Here is a 23,153-nt window from a genome sequence, read left to right as displayed (position 1 = left end):
CATTGCAGTGGGTGCAGTGATGGGATGTGCTCGGTCTGTGAGCCAGGAGAGCATTGCAGTGGGTGCAGTGGTGGGATGTGCTCGGTGAGTGAGCCGGGGGATCGTTGCAGTGACTGCAGTGGGGGGATGTGCTCGTCTGTGAGCCGGGGGAGCATTGCAGTGGGGGGATGTGCTCGTCTGTGAGCCGGGGGATCGATGCAGTGACTGTACTGGGGGGATGTGCTCGGTGTGTGAGCCAGGGGAGCATTGCAGTGGGTCCAATGGGGAGATGTGCTTGGTGTGTGAGCCGGGGGAGTGGTGCAGTGGGAGGATGTGCTCGGTGTGTGAGCTGGGGGAGCAGTGCTGTGGGTGCAGTGGGGGGATGTGCTTGGTCTGTGAGCCGGGAGAGCATTGCAGTGGGTGCAGTGGGGGGATGTGCTCGGTGTGTGAGCTGGGGGAGCAGTGCTGTGGGTGCAGTGGGGGGATGTGCTTGGTCTGTGAGCCGGGAGAGCATTGCAGTGGGTGCAGTGGGGGGATGTGCTCGGTGTGTGAGCTGGGGGAGCAGTGCAGTGGGGGGATGTGCTCGGTCTGTGAGCTGGGGGAGCGGTGCAGTGGGGGGATGTACTCGGTGTGTGAGCCGGGGATCGATGCAGTGACTGTACTGGGGGGATGTGCTCGGTGTGTGAGCCGGGGGAGCGGTGCAGTGGGGGGATGTGCTCGGTCTGTGAGCTGGGGGAGCGGTGCAGTGGGGGGATGTGCTCGGTCTGTGAGCTGGGGGAGCGGTGCAGTGGGGGGATGTACTCGGTGTATGAGCCGGGGGATCGTTGCAGTGACTGCAGTGGGGGATGTGCTCGTGTGTGAGTCGGGGGAGCGGTGCAGTGGGGGGGATGTGCTCGGTGTGTGAGCCGGGGGAGCATTGTAGTGGGTGCAGTGGGGGGATGTGCTCGTGTCTGAGCCGGGGATCGATGCAGTGACTGTACTGGGGGGATGTGCTCGGTGTGTGAGCCGGGGGAGCAGTGCTGTGGGTGCAGTGGGGGGATGTGCTCGGTGTGTGAGCCAGGGGAGCGGTGCAGTGGGGGGATGCAGGTGTCAGAGAGGCCAGAGATGAGGGGAGATTAGCAACAGAGGAGTTGCAGGACTGGGTCAAACCGAGGGTCTGTCTAGGCCAGTCTCCTGTCTGTGATGGTGCCAGCGCCAGATGCCTCAGAGGAAGGTGCAGAAACCCTGCACTAGCAGATGTGATATAATCTGCCCCACCCCCACTTCATTAGGCCTCACCCTGGTTGCGACTGGAGAGCAGTTTAAGCCCTGACGGAGAAGGTTTAATCACCCTGCCAGAATGTTTGTTATCATTAACTGCTCTAGCACCAGAAACATCCATTCCCTTCACAAGCTTGCTAAACTCTTGGCCTCAGTAGCATCTTGTGGCAGTGAGTTCCACAGGCTATTCACACATTATGTGGGAAAGGATCGCTTGTCATCAGTTTGGACTTTTCCACTTTTTAATCTCATGGAACGTCCCCTTGTTCTTGTGCTCTGAGACGGGAAGAACAGAAGAACCCATCTCCCTTCTCTGGACCACTCGTTAGATTAGAGATGTTTACCGTGCGCTCCCTTCCCTGGCCCCTCTCCCCATGCTTTCAGTCTTGCTCCAGAGGGGAGTTTTGCTGGGCCCTGGGTCTCATCTCCCCACCTCTGCACCCCGCCATCCTGCATACCCTTTCCGAGGCTGCAGTGAGCAGGGGAGGAGAAGCCGGGCAGTTGGGAGCCAGAGGGAGGCATAGATACTGCGGAGGCTGCTCGGCGTGTGGGGGTGGAGAAGCCAGTGCGCCCGCGATGGGGTCCCGGCGAGGGGCAGGCTGGGTGGCGCAGCGAGGGTGGGGGGATTGCCAGGCCCTGTGCAATCACAGGAGGAATGCTCGGCGCTGACTGTGGGCGTGATGAAATCCCACCCCCCCGCCCGCCAGAAGCGCTAGCACTCAGCTCCCCAGTCGCAGACTAAGGCCGGTGGGTTTGTTTTGCTTTGATCTAAGTTGGCTCATCTCCGGTTGGTGGCCTGTCCCCTTCCCGTGCCCTCCCACGCCACTCTCTGCTCTGGCTTGGGCACGTTCCAGACGTGAACGGCAGAGAAAGAACAACATCTGCCCCGTTCTCCCTGCTGGCCAGCCCACTGCCCCATGCCGAGCGCCGTGGGAGTGTGCAGCCCCAAGCACGTAGGAGCGCTCTGGGAGCTCTGCTTGTCAGCCAGCGGAGGCCCAGGCATGGTCCCGGCAGTGCCCTAGGCGGGTGGAACGGCAGTGCTGATGGGACGTGCAGAGACATGATCGAAACCCGGGAGTTTGGGCTGCTGATGTGCAGAAAACGGAGTGGGGTAATTCAGCCTGCCCGGCCCAAGGGTGTAAGGTGCTGGCTTTGCTCTGTAAAGCCCTCAACTGTGGGACCGGCTCAGGGCATGCGAGCTGAGACCTGCTCCTCCACATGCCTCGCGGCCCCAGCTGCGCTCCCTGAAGGGGCCTGGGTCCGTGAGGAGCCCTCGGCTCCCGAGCTCTGCCCAGCACCAGCGCTGGAATTCGCTGGGATCAGGGCTCGCTTCCTTTCACCCGAGTTTTGGGCAGGGGGAGGGGAGGCCTTGTTCTGAGGGCTACCTGGCCGTCCATCTGCCTGCTCCATGGGGAGGCCTGGCAGCTTTGTCAGGGTTGGGGTGACGTCCCCGGTGCCGAGAGGCAGGGGGAGGGGCTCCCGGAAAGGCGAATAAATGGAGAATTGCATTGTGGGACGGGTGCGCTCGGGATTGAGACGGGCAGCCTCCCAGGACTGCCCGGGCCGTGCTTGGCCCAAGGGCTGCACGGTACCTGGGCCACGTGTACATCGGGAGGGGGCAGCACAGATGCCCCGGCACACGGGAAGCCGGTGAGCTTTGCCCTACGCTCTGGGTCACTGTTGCTAAGCAGGCGGTGACGACTCAGCGCTGGTGCTAGGGAGAACCTAGGCTGTGCAGATGAGCCTGGAATGGCCTAACCGATTGCTCCTGACTCCCTTTGTTTTCTGCCTCCCTTCAGGTCTCTGGCTCCCCTCCTGAGATGTGTTCTCCCAGCCCCGCCCGCAGCCCACCTCCCTTCCATGGGTAGCGCCAGCCTGGCTGAGTTCCTGACGAGCACTCTCAAGAATGGATAGTCCACCCAAGCTGGCAGGAGAAACGCTGATTGTCCATCACATTCCCCTGGTTCATTGCCAGGTCCCCGACCGACAGTGCTGCAGTGGGAGCAAGAGGGCCAATCCCTTCTGCCAGCCCGACCTGGGCATCGCGCGGACCGCCTCTCTGCTGGAGCGGGACGTCTCGCAGACAGACTCCCTGGTGTACAGCAGCTTGCTGCAGGCCTCGGACGCGCCGCCAGAGGCTGCAGAGGACAAAGAGAGCAAAGCGCGAGACTCGGTCATCCCCGGCGTCACGACACGGCACAATCCCTTCCTCCTGGGCGACAGCGAGGGGCATGGTCTCCTCAGCGACAACACGGGCCAGAAGTCCTTCCAGCTGCACAGCTCCATGGTGGCCGGCAAGCCGGCCTTCCAGCTGCAAGAGCTGCCGCTGCCGCCCTTCCACCTCCACGACGCCGGCCACGTGGTGAAGCCCTGGAGCATGGCCAGCAGGTCCGGCGTGGTGGACGGGCAAGAGGACAAACTCACAAGCGCCGACGTCCAGAAGAGGAACGACGTTGACTGCTGCCCGCTGGCCTCGGAGTGCATGGAGCTGGACGAGTGCAGCTGCCAGCGCGGGAGCTTCTCCTTCGAGGGCGGCGACCAGGACTGGAACAATAGCTCTGACGAGTCAGGGAGGAACCCGGGCGCCCTGCACAGCCGGACCTGCAGCTGTTCCAGCACGGAGCTCCAGCACTGCCGGTGCTACAGCACGTCAAGCCAGTCTGAGACCGGGGACCAGCAGATGGGATACATCAGCGACTCTTCTTGCAACAGCTCGGACGGGGTCCTGGTGAACTTCAGTGCCCTCTACAACAAAATGAACGGCCATTCTCGCTCCAACTTGAACTCTGCCAACTTGTCCTGTGACTCTTCCTTCTGCAGCCACTCGGACACCGGGGCCTTTTACCTGGATCTGCATTCGTCACCCACAGAATCCAAGATGTCTTGTGAATCGCACAACCCGGAAAGCTCGGGGAAAGTGTGTGGGTGCCACCACCCGTCTTCGCCCGTCTTAGATGCCAACTGCAACTCCTACCACCTGCACTGCGAGCCGTGCACTTCAGAGAGCTCAGACCTCACCGCTTGCTTCCAGAGCCAAGCCCGGCTCGTGGTGGCCACCCAGAACTACTATAAATTAGTCACCTGTGACTTGTCTTCCCAGTCGTCGCCTAGCCCTGCGGGCTCTTCCATAACCAGCTGCTCTGAAGATCACACCAAAGGGAGCCCTGTCCAGCCCTCGGAGTACTACTTGTTTCGAAGGCCCGATGCTCAGCCGGAGGAGAGCGATGGGGAATGCTTCATGGCGGAGACCAAGGGCGAAGCTGTGAAAAACATGATTGAGGGGCAAGTGTATGTCAACATATCCCCGCCTAACCTGAACGCCGGCCGGCCTCGCTCCAGGAGCTACGATCGGAACCTGGACCGGAGCCCCACGAGCCGGCTGGGCTCCCTGGAGCGCATGATGAGTTGTCCGGTCAAGCTGAGCGAGAGCCCAGCGCTGGTGATCCAGAGCTCGCCCCCGAAGCGGGTAACTTCCTTTGCTGAGCTGGCGAAAGGCAGGAGAAAGAACGGCTCCTCCCCGCCTCTCAGAACCAGCGGTGACTCCTCCTTGGAGTTCTCGCCCATCCCCGAGTTCCAGCGGGACTGCCCAGGGCTTCTCGAGGACGGAGCTCGACGCTGCCAGAGTCTCCCGCCCATGCCTTTTGGCCATTGCCTGAACCGGAGCTGCGAGGGCTACCGTGTGGAGCACAGATTCGGGGATGGCCCGAGGGCGTGTTCCAGCAAAGACTCAGGTGCCAACGGCCATGGGGCAGCCGAGCAGGCCTCTCTCTCTCTGCTGATGGAGGCTGGTGCCAGCTTCTCAGGCAGCCCTGCCAGTGGGCACGGACAACGAGATGTTAGAGCCAGAGCGGATGGTAAGGAACCAAATACGAGATTAAAATAGACCAGCAAATGCTCCCCTTTGACCCCCCGAGGGAGCAGCAGAGAGAGGCTCTGGGGAGGGGTGATTTAGGGCTGTGCCATCATTTGAATCCGCCAAGGAAAAGCGCTGCCGTGCGAGGACATGTAACGCCCCTACCCCCAGGCCAGAGCTGGTGTCACGGAGTGTGGGGGAGTCAGGGCCCTGCACCCGTCTTCCTGCGATTCACCGGGACTCTCAGCCAGCCAGTAAAACGGAAGGTTTATTGGACAATAGGAACGCAGGCTACAACAGAGCTTGTAGGTACAATCAGAACCCCTCAGTCAAGTCCTTCTGGGGGGCAGGGAGCTTAGACCCCAGCTTGGGGTTCCCTGCGTTGCACCTCCCAGCCCCAAACTGAAAACTCCCAAATCCCTCCAGCAGCTCTCTTCCCCCCTCCCCTCTGCTCCTCCTCTCCTTTGTCTAGTCTCCCGGGCAGAAGGTGTCACTTCTCCCAACCCCCCTCCTGGCTCAGGTTACAGCTCAGGGATCTTCCTTCAAGGGAAGTCCCCCATCCCCAATGTAACCCCCCTGCAACATTCCCAGGTCAAATCCCCCCCTCCCCCGTCACAGCGTTAATTTGGGAAAACACCACACCCAGGGTTCATAAACCTAAACCATGAGCAAAAGACCCACCCCAAGTCTGTCGGGCAGTTCCCTTTTCCCCCAGGGTCTTAACTCCAGCAACCCAAAAGTCCCTTTAATGTGCCCGGCCCCTCTCTGCACCCCACTCACGGTCACTGTCCTTGGTCAGTGCAGACGCAGACCGGGGAGTGGGGTAAGGAGGCACCTTACTTGCTCACTGCCCTTCTCTACCAGCTGTCCTCTTGTGGCACCTCCCAGCCACTCGGTCACCAGCCAACTGTTACGGCACAACCATCTTTTAGGGATTGTCAGCACTGTACAGGCTTTCTTTGAACAGTGGAGGGAACAGGTTAAACCAGACCAGGGCCAGGGAGGACCCCTGACTGGGTGCAAACTCCTGCCCAGAGATTCCTACCCCCACCCCTCTTATTTTCCCAAGGCGCTGACATTCAAGCCCCTGACTTAATAAGGTTGTTTCAACTGAGGGTGACAGGTTAAGCACAGTCATTTGGGACAGGTTAAGCACAGTCCCGCTTTCCTGTATTCCTACAATAATTACAACATTGGGAACCATATTTCACTACCCCGGCGTTCAGTACTAAGGTGATTTGTACCCAACATCAGCCAAAGTTGATCACTTTTTGCTGAATATGTAAGCAGAGCAGGAGCAAACTGTATTTACATAAACACACCCAAGTCTCCCCCCCTCCCAGCTCACTGTCAGGGAAGCAGTCATTCAGCCCCTGCTTACACAGGGGCCTGGACAATGGGGGAGTGCTCTGGGTCCTGGCCCCAGCGGGACGGCGCGGTGGGAGCTGGGCTTGTTCATTCTGTGCACTAGTGCATGGAAAGCTGCTGCCGCGCCCGGACCTCACAATGAACTGGACTAAAAGCCCTGTTCAAATCACCCTGGGGGTGAAGGCCTGAGGCTCCCCACAAGCACCAGGGGCCCAACACGAAGGGGCTCTTCCTGGACCTTTGAAGCTGGGCCCCTCTGGGCCACGCAATCCCACCGTCCCATTGCACCCATGTCGTGCTTGGGGAGTGCCAGGTTATACACAGCTCTGGCAGGGGAGCCCTACCCCATAGGCCTGGTCCAGTACCTAGGGTTGTCAACCCTCCAGGATTGGCCTGTAGTTTCCTGGAATCGGCATCAATCTCCCAGTGACTATTGAAAGCAATTGGAGATTTTAATAGGATATTTTAAGACAATGACATTATGTCCTGTTGGGGAAGAAAATCTCCCGGAATAGTTTCAGTCTGAGTTGGCAACCCTACCAGTGGCAGCAGCCAGAGAGCAGGGGAGGCTGTGCAGAGCCCTGGCCTGGTGGTGCTGGGAACGACCACGGCCAGGGCTCGCTCGCACTTAGAATCATAGAATCTCAGGGTTGGAAGGGACCTCAGGAGGTATCTAGTCCAACCCCCTGCTCAAAGCAGGACCTAATCCCAACTAAATCATCCCAGCCAGGGCTTTGTCAAACCTGACCTTAAAAACCTCTAAGGAAGGAGATTCCACCACCTCCCTAGGGAACCCATTCCAGTGCTTCACCACCCTCCCAGTGAAATAGTGTTTCCTAATATCCAACCTAGACCTCCCCCACTGCAACTTGAGACCATTGCTCCTTGTTCTGTCATCTGCTACCACTGAGAACAGCCGAGCTCCATCCTCTTTGGAACCCCCTTTCAGGTAGTTGAAGGCTGCTATCAAATCCCCCCTCACTCTTCTCTTCTGCAGACTAAACAATCCCAGTTCCCTCAGCCTCTCCTCATAAGCAATGTGCTCCAGCCCCCTAATCATTTTTGTTGCCTCCGCTGGACTCTCTCTTGCTGGACTCCGCTTGATACCAGCTGCCAACTAGACATGGAGCCGTTGATCACTACCCGTTGAGCCCGAGATCTAGCCAGCTTTCTATCCACCTTATAGTCTATTCATATAATCCATACTTTATTAACTTGCTGGCAAGAATACTGTGGGAGACCATATCAAAAGCTTTGCTAAAGTCAAGATATATCATGTCCACCACTTTCCCCATATCCACAGAGCCAGTTATCTCATCATAGAAGGCAATCAGGTTGGTCAGGCATGACTTGCCCTTGGTGAATCCATGTCGACTGTTCCTGATCACCTTCCTCTCCTCCAAGTGCTTCAAAATGGATTCCTTGAGGACCTGCTCCATGATTTTTCCAGGGACTGAGGTGAGGCTGACCGGTCTGTACTTCCCCGGGTTCTTCTTCCTTCTTCCCCTTTTAAAAGACGGGCACTACATTTGCCTTTTTCCAATCATCCGGGACCTCCCATGATCACCACGAGTTTTCAAAGATAATGGCCAATGGCTCCGCAATCACATCAGCCATTTTCCTCAGCACCCTTGGATGCATTAGATCTGGACCCATGGACTTGTGCACGTCCAGCTTTTCTAAATAGTCCTTAACCTGTTCTTTCACCACTGAGGGCTGCTCACCTCCTCCCCATACTGTGCTGCCCAGTGCAGCAGTCTGGGAGCTGACCTTGCCTGTGATGACCGAGGCAAAAAAAACATTGAGTACGTCAGCTTTTTCCACATCATCTGTCACTAGGTTGCCTCCCTCATTCAGTAAGGGTCCCACACTTTTCCTGACCTTTTTCTTGTTGCTGACATACCTGTAGAAACCTTTCTTGTTACCCTTCACATCCCTTGCTAGCTGCAACTCCAGTTGTTTTGGCCTTCCTGATTTCACTCCTGCATATTCTAGCAATATTTTTATACTCCTCCCTAGTCATCCATCCAAGTTTCCACTTCTTGTAAGCTTCTTTTTTGAGTTTAAGCTCACTGAAGATTTCACTGTTAAGCCAAGCTGGTCGCCTGCCATATTTGCTATTCTTTCTGCACATCGGGATGGTTTGTTCCTGTGCTCTCAATAAGGCTTCTTTAAAATACAGCCAGCTCTCCTGGACTCCTTTCCCCCTCCTATTAGCCTCCCAGGGGATCCTGCCCATCAGTTCCCTGAGGGAGTCAAAGTCTGCTTTTCTGAAGTCCAGGGTCCGTATTCTGCTGCTCTCCTTTCTTCCTTGTGTCAGGATCCTGAACTCGACCATCTCATGGTCACTGCCTCCCAGGTTCCCATCCACTTTTGCTTCCCCTACTAATTCTTCCCTGTTTGTGAGCAGCAGGTCAAGAGGAGCACGGCCCCTAGTTGGTTCCTCCACCACTTGCACCAGGAAATTGTCCCCAACACTCTCCAAAAACTTCCTGGGTTGTCTGTGCACTGCTGTATTGCTCTCCCAGCAGATATCAGGGTGATTGAAGTCCCCCATGAGAACCAGGGCCTGCGATCTGGAAACTTTGTTATTTGTCCAAAGAAAGCCTTGTCTACCTCATCCTCCTGGTCGGGTGGTCTATAGCAGACGCTCATCACAACATCGCCCTTGTTGCTCTCGCCTCTAAACTGAACTCAAAGACTCTCAACAATCTTTTCTCCAGTTTCATACTGGAGCTCTGAGCAGTCATACTGCTCCCTTACATACAATGCAACTCCCCCACCTTTTCTGCCCTGCCTGTCCTTCCTGAACAGTTTATACCCATCCATGACAGTGCTCCAGGCATGTGAGTTACCCCACCAAGTCTCTGTTATTCCAATCACGTCATAGTTCCTTGACTGTGCCAGGACTTCCAGTTCTCCCTGCTTGTTTCCCAGACTTCTTGCGTTCGTGTACAGGCACCTAAGATAACTAGCCGATTGCCCTACTTTCTCAGTATGAATCAGGAGGCCTCCCCTGTTGCACCCTCCTCCTTGTGTTTCCTCCCAGTATCCCACTTCTCCACTTACCTCTGGGCTTAGGTTTCCATCCCCCAGCGAACCTAGTTTAAAGCCCTCCTCACTAGGTTAGCCAGCCTGCATTCGAAGATGCTCTTCCCTCAGGTGGCTCTCTAGAGGTGCCCCCAAGAGGAGGCAACCTTCCTTCTTCCCCCCCGCTCGCCCCCGGAGCTGCAGGCCGGGCACCGTGCAGGGAGGCGGGGAGATGCCCGTGTTCTGGGGCCTCCCTGCCCTTCACTGGCAAAGTCCTGGCCTTCCACGGTCAGGCCCCTGCCCTGTATTTTCCCTGTTTTCCCTGAGTCTGGGTTGTCTTAGCAATTGCACCTGTCTCTGTCTCTGCCAGGGGCTTCCCCCTCCCTCCCCGGAGCTCTCCTGCCCCGCCAGCATCTCCCCCAACAGTGGCGTGCTGGGAGCGGGCTGAGGGCTCCCAGGCTGAGGGCACCGAAGGTGGCGGAGGGAACAGGAGCTGGGGGGTGGGGGTGACTGCTAGATCCTGAGCACTGCGTGGAGCGGAGGAGGGGGTTGTGGTGTCCCGCTGGGGGACTTGCGGGAGCTTGGGGTGAGGTTATTCTGGGCCCCAGGCAGGGTGGAAGTGGGATGGTTGGGGGCTTGCAGGGGAGGAGGCGAGCGAGTGGGAACCTCGCGGGCTGGTGGGGGCGCAGGGCAGGGCTGGGAATGGTGCAGCAACTGCTGAGGGTGTAGGTCCCCTGGCCCCCATTGATGACTGTCTCCCCGCAGCCCGGGGGCCCTACACAGCAGCGAATGTCAGCGAGGAGGCTGCCTGTGGCTCCAGCCCGCGGCTCCCGCCCTTCCCCGCTCCGGTGCCGGCTGGGCTGGGCTCCCCCTCACGCTCCCCGTCTCTCCCACAGGCGGCGGCGCGGACAGCAAGGCCGTAGTGCGGTACAGCAAGGAGCAGCGCCCCACCACCTTGCCCATCCAGCCCTTCGTCTTCCAGCACCACTTCAGCAAGCAGCCCAAGGCCCGGGCCCTGCACAGCCACTTCGCTGCCAGCCTCTCGCAGCTCTACAGCGCCTCCAGCAGCCGGCCCGCCAGCCAGCAGCCCTCCTCCAACTCCCAGTCCTCCACCTCTGCCACCTCGGCGGAGCAGCCCGGGGCCGCGGGGGGCCTGGCGCATGGCGCGCTCCTGGCCCAGCGCTCGGCGGACGGAGCCGCCTCCCTCAGCGACGGCTACGCCAAGAAGCCGGCCCCGGAGAGCACCCGGCCGTCCCCCCTCGGGAGCTACTCCCCGGTGCGCAGCACTGCCCCTTTCTTCCAGAGCCTGGACTCGTCCTGCTCGCCCACCCCGGAGAGAGCCGGCGAGAGCCACCCTCCCCGCAGCAGGTCCTGCCCGCTCTCTGCCAACCTGCTTCCCACCAGGGCCTCCCCCTCTGCAGGCGCCGCGCTGCCCGCCCAGGCTGATGCCCTGCACCGCCAGGAGAGCCCCCGGCCGGTCCCCAGGAAGGAGGCGCCGTTGGAGCAGAGGGCGCAGGTCTCCGAGTACCGACTCCATGACGGCTCCCTCCCGCCTCTGGCATCCGAGGGGGCGAGTGCGAGCCGAGCGGGGGGCCCTGCGGAGCCCCAGTGGAGAGGCAGCAGTGAGGCCGGAAGTTCGGGGTCGCTGAGCAATGTGGGCACGCGGCCCCTCAATGGTACGTCCCTACTGCAGGGCACTGACTATGGGTCAGCCCCGGCCAGCACGCCCCTCGGTGCCTTGCGCTGAGCGCCCAGGCCCTGCCAGAGCCGCCCCATTGCTACAGCCCGGCCCTGAGCGACCCCCCAGCTCCCCTCCGGCTCTGAGCCCCCGGCGCCTGGGCGGGCCGGCAGCGCTGCAGTCTGTGTGCGCCCGCTGCCCCCAGCCGGGAGATTTCTCAGCAACGGCCTGTCCTGTCCTTACTGCTCAGCCCTGGCTCCTGTTCCCTCCTCACACAAACCCACTAACATCTCTGAAGCGCTGCTGGACTGTAACTAATGTGCTGTGTCTGTCTCTGTCCTTTTCCCTGTCTCTCTCTCCCTCTCCACCCCACACTGGTCCCCGTCACCCTCCACCGCTAGCAAACCACCTCTCCCCTCAAGCACTGAAGTGGCGGGAGTACAGGCGGAGGAACCCCCTGGGCCTGGACCGCGGCTCGGGGCTGGCTGGGTTAGCAGGCAGCCTGGACAGGAGGCAGCAGGAGCCCCAGCTCGCCCGGAGGAACCCCATCTTTGAGTTCCCTGGTTCCCTCAACACCGGCCACGTTCATGGCAGGCTGAATGGTGCGCCTCTACCTCGCTGGTGGGGGGCAACATGGGGGACACTCCCCCAGCTTCTGCCCTACTGGGCCAGGCCAGGTTAGATGGGCCCTGGCCTCCGCGGGGCCTGCTGGCTCTGGCCACGGTGCCCGTCCCGGGGGGGCGTGAGGAACACACCTGTGATCGTGTGGGGAAGGGGAGGTGTGAGCTTATCCCCACTCTGCACAGCAGGCAGGGAGCGGCTCTGAGCACACGTCCCCAGCTCTGGCCAGGCAGAGATGGTCCTAGGGCAGGCGCCTCGGTACCACATCAGAACCGGCCAGGAGCCCCGGGCCAAAAAGGAGCCTGTGGCAGCCACCTCCATTTCCCCACGCCCCTTGGAGCCGACGGGCCCTGCGTCCCACTGTCCGTCTGCGCAGATCCCGGCAGGGCATTGTCTGCGGGGAGCTCCAGCTTCCCGGGGCACCGCTGGGAAGGAGCAGCTGGTGTTGGGCTGCCCCGCGCGGCAGGGTGTGCATCAGTCACCGCTGCTCCGTGCTGCCAGCCCCCCAAACACCGTGCGAGGGGGAAGGGAGAGGCAGGCTGCCGTGTGCCCAGGCGTGTCTGGCCAAAGGAGAACGACTCCCCCGCCCAGCGTCCCCAGGGGCACCGTCTGGGCCGGGGGCAGAGCTTCCTTGGGGCCCCCGGCCTGCTTGACAAACATACCCACACCACGGCCAGGAAAGGGCAGGGGAGAAATGCACTAACGAGCCATGGCATCATTTTCCCCTTGGAGACACGAGGGGGTGGGAGTGGCATGTGCCACTAGCCACGGTCCGGAGCAGCTGCAGGGCCCGGTGGGGGCATTATTCTGTGTGCGGCGAGCTCACGTCGTCCAGGCCAGGGGCTAGGATGCAGGGCAGCCCTGGAAGTCTGGCCTGGGGCCTGACACCCCCCAGCCTGTGAGCAGAGGGGCCAGGTTCAGCATCCCACGGGTCTGTGGCTGCTGCAGCCCGGGCCTGGCCGGTGTTTGTGTGCTGTGTGAGCCGAGGGGGTGACGGACATGGGACAGGAGGCCCATCAAGTCACTGTCCGACTGGAGGCCCGATGAGGCGAGTGCCAAGCCAGTAGCCATGCTGCACTGCCCCTGGGCCAGGCCTGGCTGCCTGGCAGGTACTTTTGGAGCCAGTCGGTGCATTCCCAGCCGGGCGTGGGGCTGCCTTAGCGTGCGGGCGTCTGTCTGATTGCGTTTCCTGTCTCCGGGCCCTGCAGGCCAGCCTGTGAAACAGCTCCAGCTGGGCTACGCCGACTTCTTCCCGGAGTACTTCTCGCTGGCGGAGAAGCCGCCGGCCGAGTTCTGCCTCTCCCCGGATGGCAACACGGAGTCCATCTCCATCGACCTGCTGCAGAAGAAAGGTAGGGTGGGTCCTGCCTCCCCAGCCGGGGTCGGAAAGCGCAGCGCAGGGGGAGTCAGCGCTGCCGCACGGCACAGCTAACCCCGAGCAAAGAGTCAGTGCTTTGAAACCGCCTCCAGGCCCTGAGCCCCCCGCCCTACGTCTGCCCCACTGGCCACGCAACGGTCACCCTAGCTAGGTCCCCAATGGGGCCACCCCATGTCCTGTTCCCTGCTCGCCAGCGCGAACGGATCCACAACCGCGGGGTAGTTCCTGCGCCTTGTAGTGACATCACAGCGTCTAAATCGAGCCCTGCCCCAGGGACAGAGCCTGGCACGGCCCCCAGCCCCCAGCATGGCCCCCAGGGGCAGTCGCCCCTTCCTGGGCACAGCCCTCGGCTCCAGCAGCAGCTCGGCACGCCAGGAGCCAACAGCTAGCGCTGGTGCCCTGCAACTGCGCCGGGTGAACCTTCCCCATCTGTGTAATACCCCGTGCCCATTCGCCAGGCAGCCGCAGGGCACGGGGGTGAGGGGCGCTGAGTCTGGTCCTCGCCAGACACGGGGCATCAGCTGGAGTCCTAGGGACGCGCTTTCACCCGAAACAGCGCTTGGGCTGGGCATGTGCAGGGGGCTCCCCCGCCAGCCCCCTCTCTGACGCCGTCTCTGTCCTCTAGGGCTGGTGAAGGCCATCAACACGGCCGTGGATCTGATTGTGGCTCACTTCGGAACGAGCCGGGAGCCGGGGGTGAAGGTAAAGCAGCACCCGCCCGCCCTGCCCCTCCCCACCTCCTTCCAGCGGGGCAGTCGGGCCAGGCCCTAGGGCTGGGCGGTAGGTGGGGGCGGGGCAGTGCTGCTGTTGGCCGTGGAGCTCACACCCTTGGGGATCGTAATATTTCCACAACGGTACAAAATGTGCAATTTGTTAAACCTTCCTCGGTGCCCCCCAGCCGCTTCCCACCGCTGGCCCCGGGTACGAATGTGCTGGCAGGAGGCGGCGGAGCAGGGAGTGGCGTGACTGTGCTGGCCACAGCCGCTCGCCTGGTCCCCACCATGACCCCGCGGGCTGCCCCTGGTACTGGCCTTCCCGAGTCTCGCCCGGTCTTTGCAGGCTGCACCTCCCTGCGGTCCCTTCCGTGACAGGACAGTGCTGTTCTGCCCACGCCTGGTGCCTTCCCGCCAGGCCCTGCAAGCCCAGCTGCCGTCCCAGGCCCTGCAAGCCCAGCGGGGTCAGAGGCAGCGCCGCAGTCAGAAGCAGAGCCGAGGCTGGGCATGCACAGTGACACCCCCGGCAGCCTTGCCTGCCCTGTGGTGACACTAGCAGCGGGAGGAGAAAAAGCCAGCGGCTTTAGAAATCGTTTGAATCTAATCTAGGTCCCCAGATGCTCTTGGGGCCGGTGGCAATCAATCACAGGCAGTGCAGGCGTCAATGTGGGGAGAGTTAAGGCTGTTTGGGGCCCTAGCGGCATGGCCAGACCGTTCCCTGTTTGGGCTGCGGCTGTCCTGGCTTTGTCGTGTCCTCTGGGGAGATAATGGCACCGCCCGGCCGTGGGTTTGCCCTCACTCACGGTGATGGACTGAGCCGGCTCCGGGCTTGATCTGTATTTCGATTGCTGGGTGCTGAGCATTTGCCTGTGGGAAAACTGCCCTCCCCCCAGGAGTATTCCTGACCCCAGCTCTCCAGGCGCACGCCCCTGCTCCGCCAGGACAGAGGGGGTGAAGCCGGTTCCTCTCCTCTCCCCTGAGGCCAGGCAGACGGGCAGCCCCCTGCCTGCCAGTCACAGCCGCTCAGTGAGCTGGTCTGCAGCGATGGGGGCCCAGGTGCAAACACGCAGCCCCGGCCCTGCTCCGACAGTCGGGATTCCGCAGTCCTGCAGCCTCCAGCGGGTCCGGGGCTCCGCGTGCCCCGGGCGGGAACCACTTTGGGTCGTTCCTTAGTCCTGCAGATGGGGCTGGGCTGGTTGGCACTGCGCCCTTCAGCCCGCCCCGGCGGCTGCCCGGCTGTCTCCTGGCGGCCCGTGCTCGAGTCACGGAGAAGCCGGCAGGCTCAAGGAAGCCCGGGCGAGTCTGCGATGGGCTCCGTGCTGGGCAGGCTCCAGGCTGGCTCCGATGGCCAGCCAGGGTGTCGCTGCCTCCTGGGGCCTGCCTGTGTGGGAAGCGTCCAAGGGCAGAGCCCGTGAAGCTGGATTTCAGCGCCAGGGCCACTCTCAGCGAGCCCAGGGCACTGGCCTCCTTGCCAAGCCGGCCAGAGCACAGAACATCTCTTCCCTTCCAGCTCAACCCGCGGCCTCTGCTCTCCGGAGCCTCGTTAGCCAACGGCAGGAACCCGAGGCTGAGACCCCGGCTTGGCCCCTCCGGCACCATGACTGAGCCCCGCACAGAGCTGCCCTACAGCGCTGGGCTCTACGCCGTGCCCCCGCCTGACCCGCCCGTTTAGAGCCAGCCCCAGACTGAGAGCCGGGCTGACTTCAGCCTCCCTGAGCCGCTGGGAGCGCCCGGGTCACCTGAAGCTTCGGTGTTTGCGATTTACACGGCGCTTCCTGCTCCCAACAGAGGAACAATAAACTCCCGCGTGGCCAGGCCCGTTCGGCCCCTGTCTGCCCAGCCCCACGGCCGGGCGGCACCCGCAGGGGCATTGTGCCACCTCGCCAATCTGCTGCCGTAGTGCGCGGCTCCGGGCTGCCAGCGGGGCTTGGTGGGGTGACGCGGGCTGCTCAGACTCCGTTCATCCCCCATGCCCTGTGCCCTGCCGCCTGCCCGGGGGCCACGGGCAGAGCAACGCGACAGGAACCGCCTTTGAGACGCCCGCGGAAGTAGGCCTCTTCCATCCCTAGAATCCCGGGGAGGAGCGTGCGCCAGCCTCGCTCTAGGAAGGGGAAGTGGCTCCACCAACAAACCGGCCCCGGCTGACACAGGCCGCACCCTGACCCCGGCTGACCTGGGCTCCACCCCGGCCCCGGCTGACGCGGGCCCCACGGTGCAGCATCAGCAGCGGGTGTTTCTCCCAGGAGCAGGGGCTGGGCTGGTTTTCCAGTCCCCCAGGAACAGCAAGCCGAGGAGGAGGTGGGGAGGCATTTGGGGCCATGGGATACACCTGTGGGGCCTACACAGATTAGCTGGAGGTCTGATGCCAGAGAGGGGTCGCCCGTACCCAGCACTGGCCTTTGCCTGAGGAACGGCCCTTCCCTGGCCCGAGGGGCTGCGTGGGAGACAGCCTGACCGGGCATGGCCCACTCGCTGTGGGGAGCTGCCCAGGGGCTCAGCGCTGCACATCTCCGAGCTGTTTGCGTCACACCGTGACCCAGGCAGACCAGCCTGTGTGTACAGCCTCCATCCCGCACCCCTGGAACTCCCCGCAGCAGGAGGCTGAGCACCCGGCAGCGCAGTGACTAACCCTCTCCCTCCCACGTGCTTTCTGCCAGGCCAAGCTCGGGAACAGCTCGGTGAGCCCCAACGTGGGGCACCTCATCCTGAAATACCTGTGCCCGGCCATCCGAGACATCCTGAGCGACGGACTCAAGGCCTACGTCCTGGACGTGATCATCGGCCAGCGGAAGAACACGCCCTGGAGCGTGGTGGAGGCGTCCACCCAGCTAGGTACTGTTCGGCTCAGCCCCGGGCTGAGGTTGGCTCCGACGCGGCAGTCGCTCGCCCCTGGGCCAGGAACCCCCCTAGCTCTGCACCCCGCCAGGCAGGGCCTGGGCTGATGGCAGCCACGCCCCGGAGCAGGCGGCTGGGCTGGTCAGAGGGGGAATTTCACAGGGCCCGGGCGCTTTGGGGCGCACCCTGCCCTTGTGTGAAGGGGAGTGAGGGAGGCCTGTTGGGCTGTGCATGCCCCGGGGTGCGAGGGGACCTGGGCTGCCCCTGCCCCTGCTCCGCAGCTAATCCCCAGCCTGTCCCCGTGTCTCCCAGGCCCCTCCACCAAGGCGCTGCACGGCCTCCACAACAGGATCAGCCAGTTCGCCGAGCTGACCAGCCACAGCATGAGGTTCAACGCCTTCATCTTCGGCCTTCTCAAGTGAGTGGGCCCCAGTGCACTGCGCCGCTGTGCTGCCCCAGAGCCGCCGTGGGCAGAGCGGGGCCAGCGCCCCTCCCTGCCCGCCTGGTCGCTGTGCTGCCCCAGAGCCGCCGTGGGCAGAGCGGGGCCAGCGCCCCTCCCTGCCCGCCTGGTCGCTGTGCTGCCCCAGAGCCGCCGTGGGCAGAGCGGGGCCAGCGCCCCTCCCCGCCCGCCCGGTCGCTGTGCTGCTCCAGAGCCGCCGTGGGCAGAGCGGGGCCGGCGCCCCTCCCCGCCCGCCCGGTCGCTGTGCTGCCCCAGGGCCGCCGTGGGCAGAACGGGGCCGGCGCCCCTCCCCGCCCGCCCGGTCGCTGTGCTGCCCCAGAGCCGCCGTGGGCAGAGCGGGGCCGGCGCCCCTCCCCGCCCGCCCGGTCGCTGTGCTGCTCCAGAGCCGCCGTGGGCAGAGCGGGGCCGGCGCCCCTCCCCGCCCGCCGGGTCGCTGTGCTGCCCCAGGGCCGCCGTGGGCAGAGTGGGGCCGGCGCCCCTCCCCGCCCGCCCGGTCGCTGCGCTGCTCCAGAGCCGCCGTGGGCAGAGCGGGGCCGGCGCCCCTCCCCGCCCGCCCGGTCGCTCTGCGCTGCCCCAGAGCCGCCGTGGGCAGAGCGGGGCCGGCGCCCCTCCCCGCCCGCCGGGTCGCTGTGCTGCCCCAGAGCCGCCGTGGGCAGAGCGGGGCCGGCGCCCCTCCCCGCCCGCCCGGTCGCTGTGCTGCTCCAGAGCCGCCGTGGGCAGAGCGGGGCCGGCGCCCCTCCCCGCCCGCCCGGTCGCTGTGCTGCTCCAGAGCCGCCGTGGGCAGAGCGGGGCCGGCGCCCCTCCCCGCCCGCCCGGTCGCTGTGCTGCCCCAGAGCCGCCGTGGGCAGAGCGGGGCCGGCGCCCCTCCCCGCCCGCCCGGTCGCTGTGCGCTGCCCCAGAGCCGCCGTGGGCAGAGGGGGGCCGGCGCCCCTCCCCGCCCGCCCGGTCGCTGTGCTGCCCCAGGGCCGCCGTGGGCAGAGCGGGGCCGGCGCCCCTCCCCGCCCGCCCGGTCGCTGTGCTGCCCCAGGGCCGCCGTGGGCAGAGCGGGGCCGGCGCCCCTCCCCGCCCGCCCGGTCGCTGTGCTGCCCCAGAGCCGCCGTGGGCAGAGCGGGGCCGGCGCCCCTCCCCGCCCGCCCGGTCGCTGTGCTGCCCCTGCTCCCCGGAGCGAACGTCGGCCCCACGTGCCGGGGAGTCGCCAAAGGGGAACTAGGCAATGGGAGGAGGAGGAGCAGTCACAGAGCTCCCCTCCCCCACAGTGCTGGGCTTGGGGCAGGGCTTCTGGGATGGGAACGCCCGGCATTAGGGAATTAAACGTGCTGGCATCGTCTCCCAGCCCCTCTGCCAGGCTCGGGGGAAGCCATGGCCCAGACAGCTGCCCACTGTGCTCCTGCAGCTCCTCAAGGGCTGGCAGATCACGGGCAAAGGGGCTCTCCATCCTGGCACGTCCTGGCGCTGGTGCTGCTCTGCACGCAGCATGCCCAGGACCCCTGGGACAAGACCCTCGGCAGTGTAGCGGCTTGGCCCCTTCTCAGCAAAGCAGCCTGGCCAGGAACACCTGCCGGGCTTGGGAGAGACGCGCTTCACCTGCCCTAGACCAAAGCGGCCTCGTTAATGCTGGGGCCCCCCACAGACACGTGTCTGCAGGCAGAGCTTGCTGCTGGGGCATTAGCCCCTGGCCCTGCATTGTGTTCTGTACCCCCATACTGCTTCCCACCAGGCTCAGCTGCCCCCCTCCAGCTGTACTTCTTCCTCCAGAACATCTGGAAGGAACTGGGCCAAAGGGGCGTCACGGGTTCTCACCTTCACTGCTTGTGTTTCCTTTCCTGCAGTGTCCGGGCTCTGGAGTTCTGGTTCAATCACCTGTATAACCACGAAGGTAAGTGCCTGGGGAGGCCGGGCAGAGCGAGGGGGCCGGGCAGAGCGCAGGGACAGAGTGAGGGGACTGCGTCCCCGTGGCCAAGTGCCAAGCCTCTGTGCCCCTCATGAGCTGGGAGGGTGACGGCCCGGCAGTGGGGCAGGGCTGGATTCATTCGTGTTCGCAGAGCACTGAGCCCCTGGCGTGGGCAGGGAGGGGCACATGCGTGCGCTGGGTGAGGAGGGCTCTCGCCTCCCATCAGGAGCCCCCCTCTGGCCCCTCCAACCCCCAGCTAACGGGTCACGGCGGCGCCTCTTTCCAGCGGGCGATTTTCATGCCAGACTCGTGGCTGCGCCGGAGACGGGCCTGGTCCCCGTGTGATGGGTTCTCCCGGTGCTGGCGCTCGCTGGCTGCGTCCTGGCTCCCGGGGGCTGGCGAGGGACGTCCAGGGGTGCTGATCTGTGCTCTCCGTGGGGCAGAGCTGGAGACACAGTGCGGCCGGTACAATGGTACTTGGCTGCTGGGTTGGGACCGTCCGAGTGAGACGTGGGAGCCTGTCGGGGGTCCCAGAGCCACAGGAGGTTTGCCCAGTGCTGCTGGGCGGCACCCAGCTCCCAGCGCCTGGCCCTGCCCCCTGGGGAGGTGGGGTAACTGGGCGTGGTGGCGGGCGCGCTGGGCTCTGATCGCTTTCCCTCTGCCCCGCAGACATCATCCTGGTGCACTACCAGCCGGTGGGCTTCCTGTGCCTGTCCCACGGCGTGTGCCAGCCCCTGTTCGAGGAGCTGCTGCTCCTGCTCCAGCCCCTGTCCCTGCTGCCCTTCAGCCTGGACCTGCTCTTCGAGCACCACCTGCTGCAGATGGGCAAGGAGCAGCAGCAGCAGAAGCAGCTGCTGCGGGTCAAGCAGGACCTGCTGCTCTCCGTTCACTCCACCCTGCAGCTGATGCGCACCCGGGGCAGCCCCGAGGAGCCGGACGGCTGGAGCGCGGCCCCGGAGCAGGGCCTGGGGAGCGCCGGGGAAGAGGGGCTGTCTGCAGGCCGGGGCCAGGAGGGAGCGGCGTGGGAACGGGTCAAGGGGGTGGGCGCCAGGGAGGAGGAGCAGAGGAAGGCGAAGGACAGCGCCTGGGAGGGGAAGAAGGACAAGCAGGCCGGCTGGTGGTACCAGCTCATGCAGAGCTCTCAGGTTTACATCGAGGGCTCGGCCGAGGGCTCCAAGTTCATCCGCCCCGAGAAGAAGAAGCCGAAGGCGCCAGGAGCTGCGCCCCGGCCGGCCGAGGGCGGGAAGGCCCCCCCTCCCCGCGAGGGCGTGGTGGAGGGGGCGGAGGCCTGCCCCGTCGCCGAGGAGAAGCCCAGAGCTGCGGCAGAGCCTGGGGAGAAGCCGGGCGAGGCCAACGAGCGGAGCTGGCCCTCCTGGATGGGGAGCCCCCCGGACTCGGTGCTGACAGAGCTGAAGCGCAGCAAGGACAAGGAAAATGGGGCTCCCCAGAGACAGGGGGTGGCCGCGCCCCCCACGGAGGAGAGCAGCCCTGGGGCCCCCGACAGCAGCCAGCCCATCAAGTGGGGACACCTGTTCGGGGCTAGGAAAGTGCAGAAGGAGGCCAGGCAGTCCAACAGGTAGGGACGTGAGCCCTGGGGTGCAGCGAACAGACGGTAGTGCTGGGCCCACTCACGTCCCCGAGCCTCGGGCACAGGCCGGGGCCGCCCCACAGATCACGGTTCACCTGAGCCCTTCACCCCCCGAGGGAGCAGGAGGAGCTGAGCCAGCATGGTCTGGGGCAGAATGGCTCAGGCGAGGGGGCTGGCTGAGCTGGGACGTGCCCCAGGCATCTGCCTTCCCCAGAGGTGGCTGCATTTTGGGGGAGACGCGATCCCCCTGTGGGAGCAGGGCCCGCTGGGGTCTTTCAGGCTAGGAAGAGAACCTGTCCCCTCCCCGGCGGGGCCCGAGCTGCCTGGTGGGCACAGCTTCTCCTGGCCCCGGGGCCCCGGGACGTGTCCCCGTCTGACTCCGCTCCCTTCCTTTCAGGTTACCCTCCGGCTGGCTGACCCTGGACAGGTCCATGTTCCAGCTCATGGCCCAGACGGTGGGGGCAGGAATGTGGAGAGAGGCGGCCCCAGAGCCCGAGCGGCCCAGCGAGCCCCCTGAACAGCAGCTGCCTGGGGGGCTGCCCCCCCAAATCCCTTGGTGAGCGGCGCTGGCCTGTGGGGGGCAGGAGCCTGGGGCGGGCGCGGAGCTCAGGCTGACGAGGGATTGGTTGGGCCCCTTCCGTGCAACGGGGCCCTGCAGCCCCTTCCTCTGGGGGGCGCCCCTCCCTCCACCAGCTCAGTCCAGCGCCCACTGGGCAGGACCCTCTCCCCGCTGGCGCCAGCGGGCTCAGCGCGGCACTGCCTGATGCTGACGGGGGGCGAGTGGCTCCTCTGGGCAGAGCCGGGACAGCGCCGCTGGCTGGGATCCCCCGGGCACTGCTCTGCGCTCCCCACCTGGCCGCTCTGAGCCCGGCCCAGCGCCAGGCCCTATCCGGAGAGCCAGGCCTGCCCCCGGGCAACCAGCCCAGCTAGCTGAGACGTCCCGCCCGCTGCGCGAGCACGGAGCTGGCAGCTGCCCACGCCCCGCGAGGTGAGCCGCAGGCCTCGCTGACCCCCAAACTCACCCGGGGGGCTGGGCTGCACTCAGTACGCTCTGCACTCGGTGAGAGGCACCCCCGAACCCCGCCACGGCAGCCCCTGCCCCACGGCCGAGAGATACACCCAGCCCCACCCCCCCGAACCCCACCCCAGTGCCCCCTGCCCCACGGCAGAGACACACACACCCCGAACCCTGCCCCAGCGCCCTGCCCCACGTCTGAGATACACCCCCCGAACCCTGCCCCAGTGCCCTGCCCCACGGCAGAGACACACACACCCCGAACCCTGCCCCAGCGCCCTGCCCCACGGCCGAGAGATACACCCAGCCCCACCCCCCCGAACCCCACCCCAGTGCCCCCTGCCCCACGGCAGAGACACACACACCCCGAACCCTGCCCCAGCGCCCTGCCCCACGGCCGAGAGACACACCCTGCCCCACCCCCCCAAACCCCGCCCCAGCTCCCTGCCCCGCGTCTGAGATACACCCCCCGAACCCCGCCCCAGCACCCCCTGCCCCACGGCTGAGATACACACCCGGCCCCAAACCCCTCCCCAGCACTGCTCCGGGGCTGCCGGACTGGGAATCATTGCAGTGGGGGGTGGGGGGGCTGGCAGGGGAGGGGGGTTCTGGGTGCAGCGGGCGCCTGTGCTGTGACACGCCTCCCCCCGCTCTCCCCGCAGTGAAGTGAAAGCGCTTTGCCATCACATCGCCACCGAGGCGGGGCAGCTGAGTTTCCCCAAAGGGGCCGTCCTGCGCGTGCTGGCCAAGGTGGACGGCGACTGGCTGCGGTGCGGCCTGGGCTCGCAGAGCGGGCTGGTGCCCATCATGTACGTCACCCACCCGGCGGACGAGGACTATTGACGCGGCCGGGACGCCGCGCACAGGACCACAGGCTGCTCTGCGGGGCCGCCCGGCGGGGGGGACAGACGCAGCTTCTCGCTAGTCCGTACCGTGCTCGCCCTGCCTGACAGCCCATAACCCTGGGGGCGCCTCGCCTGCCCCATGCACCTGCCACGGCTGCCGCGCCCCGGGGGACCTCACGCCAGGCGCCGCCGTGCATGCAGCCTCCCGTCACCGCGCTCCATCTCCAGCACCGGATGCCATGGCCTCGGATGTAGCAGGACTCCAGGCGGCGTCGCTCTGCAGTGGGGGCTGTCCAGCCAAGTACCCTGCTGGGCTGGGGGCTCCTGGACTGGGCAAGGGCTGGCCGCCGGAGACTACAGCCCCCAGCATGCACTGCTCCGGCTCCGGCAGAGCCAGCTGGCCCACTGCATGCTGACCGGGCCTCTGCTGCAGGCTGCCCCCTTGTGGCGTCAGGCTGCATTGCCGTGCTCAGCCTGGGCTGCTTGTGGCCCAATCAGCACACGGCTGCGGCCCATGTGACAGGCTCAGGGCCATACAGGGGGGCTGTATTGTGTGGCGGCGCCCACAAGACACACATGAGCTGCCCACCATGGTCGCTCGGCTGCGAAGCCTGGCGTGCGTGCAGCCCCGGGCACACA

At 64.7% G+C, this 23,153-nt stretch overlaps 1 protein-coding gene across 1 annotated transcript; it reads left to right on the top strand.

The window, feature by feature from the left end:
* The first annotated feature begins 3,145 nt into the window (after positions 1 to 3,145).
* RUSC2 (RUN and SH3 domain containing 2) lies at positions 3,146 to 22,512 on the top strand. The gene is made up of 11 exons (XM_065406646.1): positions 3,146 to 5,093; positions 10,387 to 11,166; positions 11,570 to 11,770; positions 12,998 to 13,141; positions 13,793 to 13,869; positions 16,538 to 16,712; positions 17,028 to 17,133; positions 19,005 to 19,051; positions 19,736 to 20,642; positions 21,052 to 21,210; positions 22,332 to 22,512. The coding sequence occupies exons 1-11, from the start codon at positions 3,146 to 3,148 to the stop codon at positions 22,510 to 22,512; spliced, it is 4,725 nt and encodes a 1,574-aa protein (XP_065262718.1).
* Positions 22,513 to 23,153: the final 641 nt, after the last annotated feature.

The sequence above is a fragment of the Emys orbicularis genome, chromosome 6 (assembly GCF_028017835.1).
Source record: "Emys orbicularis isolate rEmyOrb1 chromosome 6, rEmyOrb1.hap1, whole genome shotgun sequence".
NCBI lineage: Eukaryota > Metazoa > Chordata > Testudines > Emydidae > Emys > Emys orbicularis.
Note: the sequence above shows the minus strand (reverse complement) of the source record. Positions and strands in the feature narration are given on the sequence as shown.

Excerpts from the sequence above, each read along its gene's own strand:
- RUSC2 (XM_065406646.1), top strand. The coding sequence starts at position 3,146 with ATGGATAGTCCACCCAAGCTGGCAGGAGAAACGCTGATTGTCCATCAC. Across the intron at positions 5,094-10,386 it reads TGTTAGAGCCAGAGCGGATG|GCGGCGGCGCGGACAGCAAG; the intron begins GTAAGGAACCAA and ends TCTCTCCCACAG. Across the intron at positions 13,870-16,537 it reads GCCGGGAGCCGGGGGTGAAG|GCCAAGCTCGGGAACAGCTC; the intron begins GTAAAGCAGCAC and ends GCTTTCTGCCAG.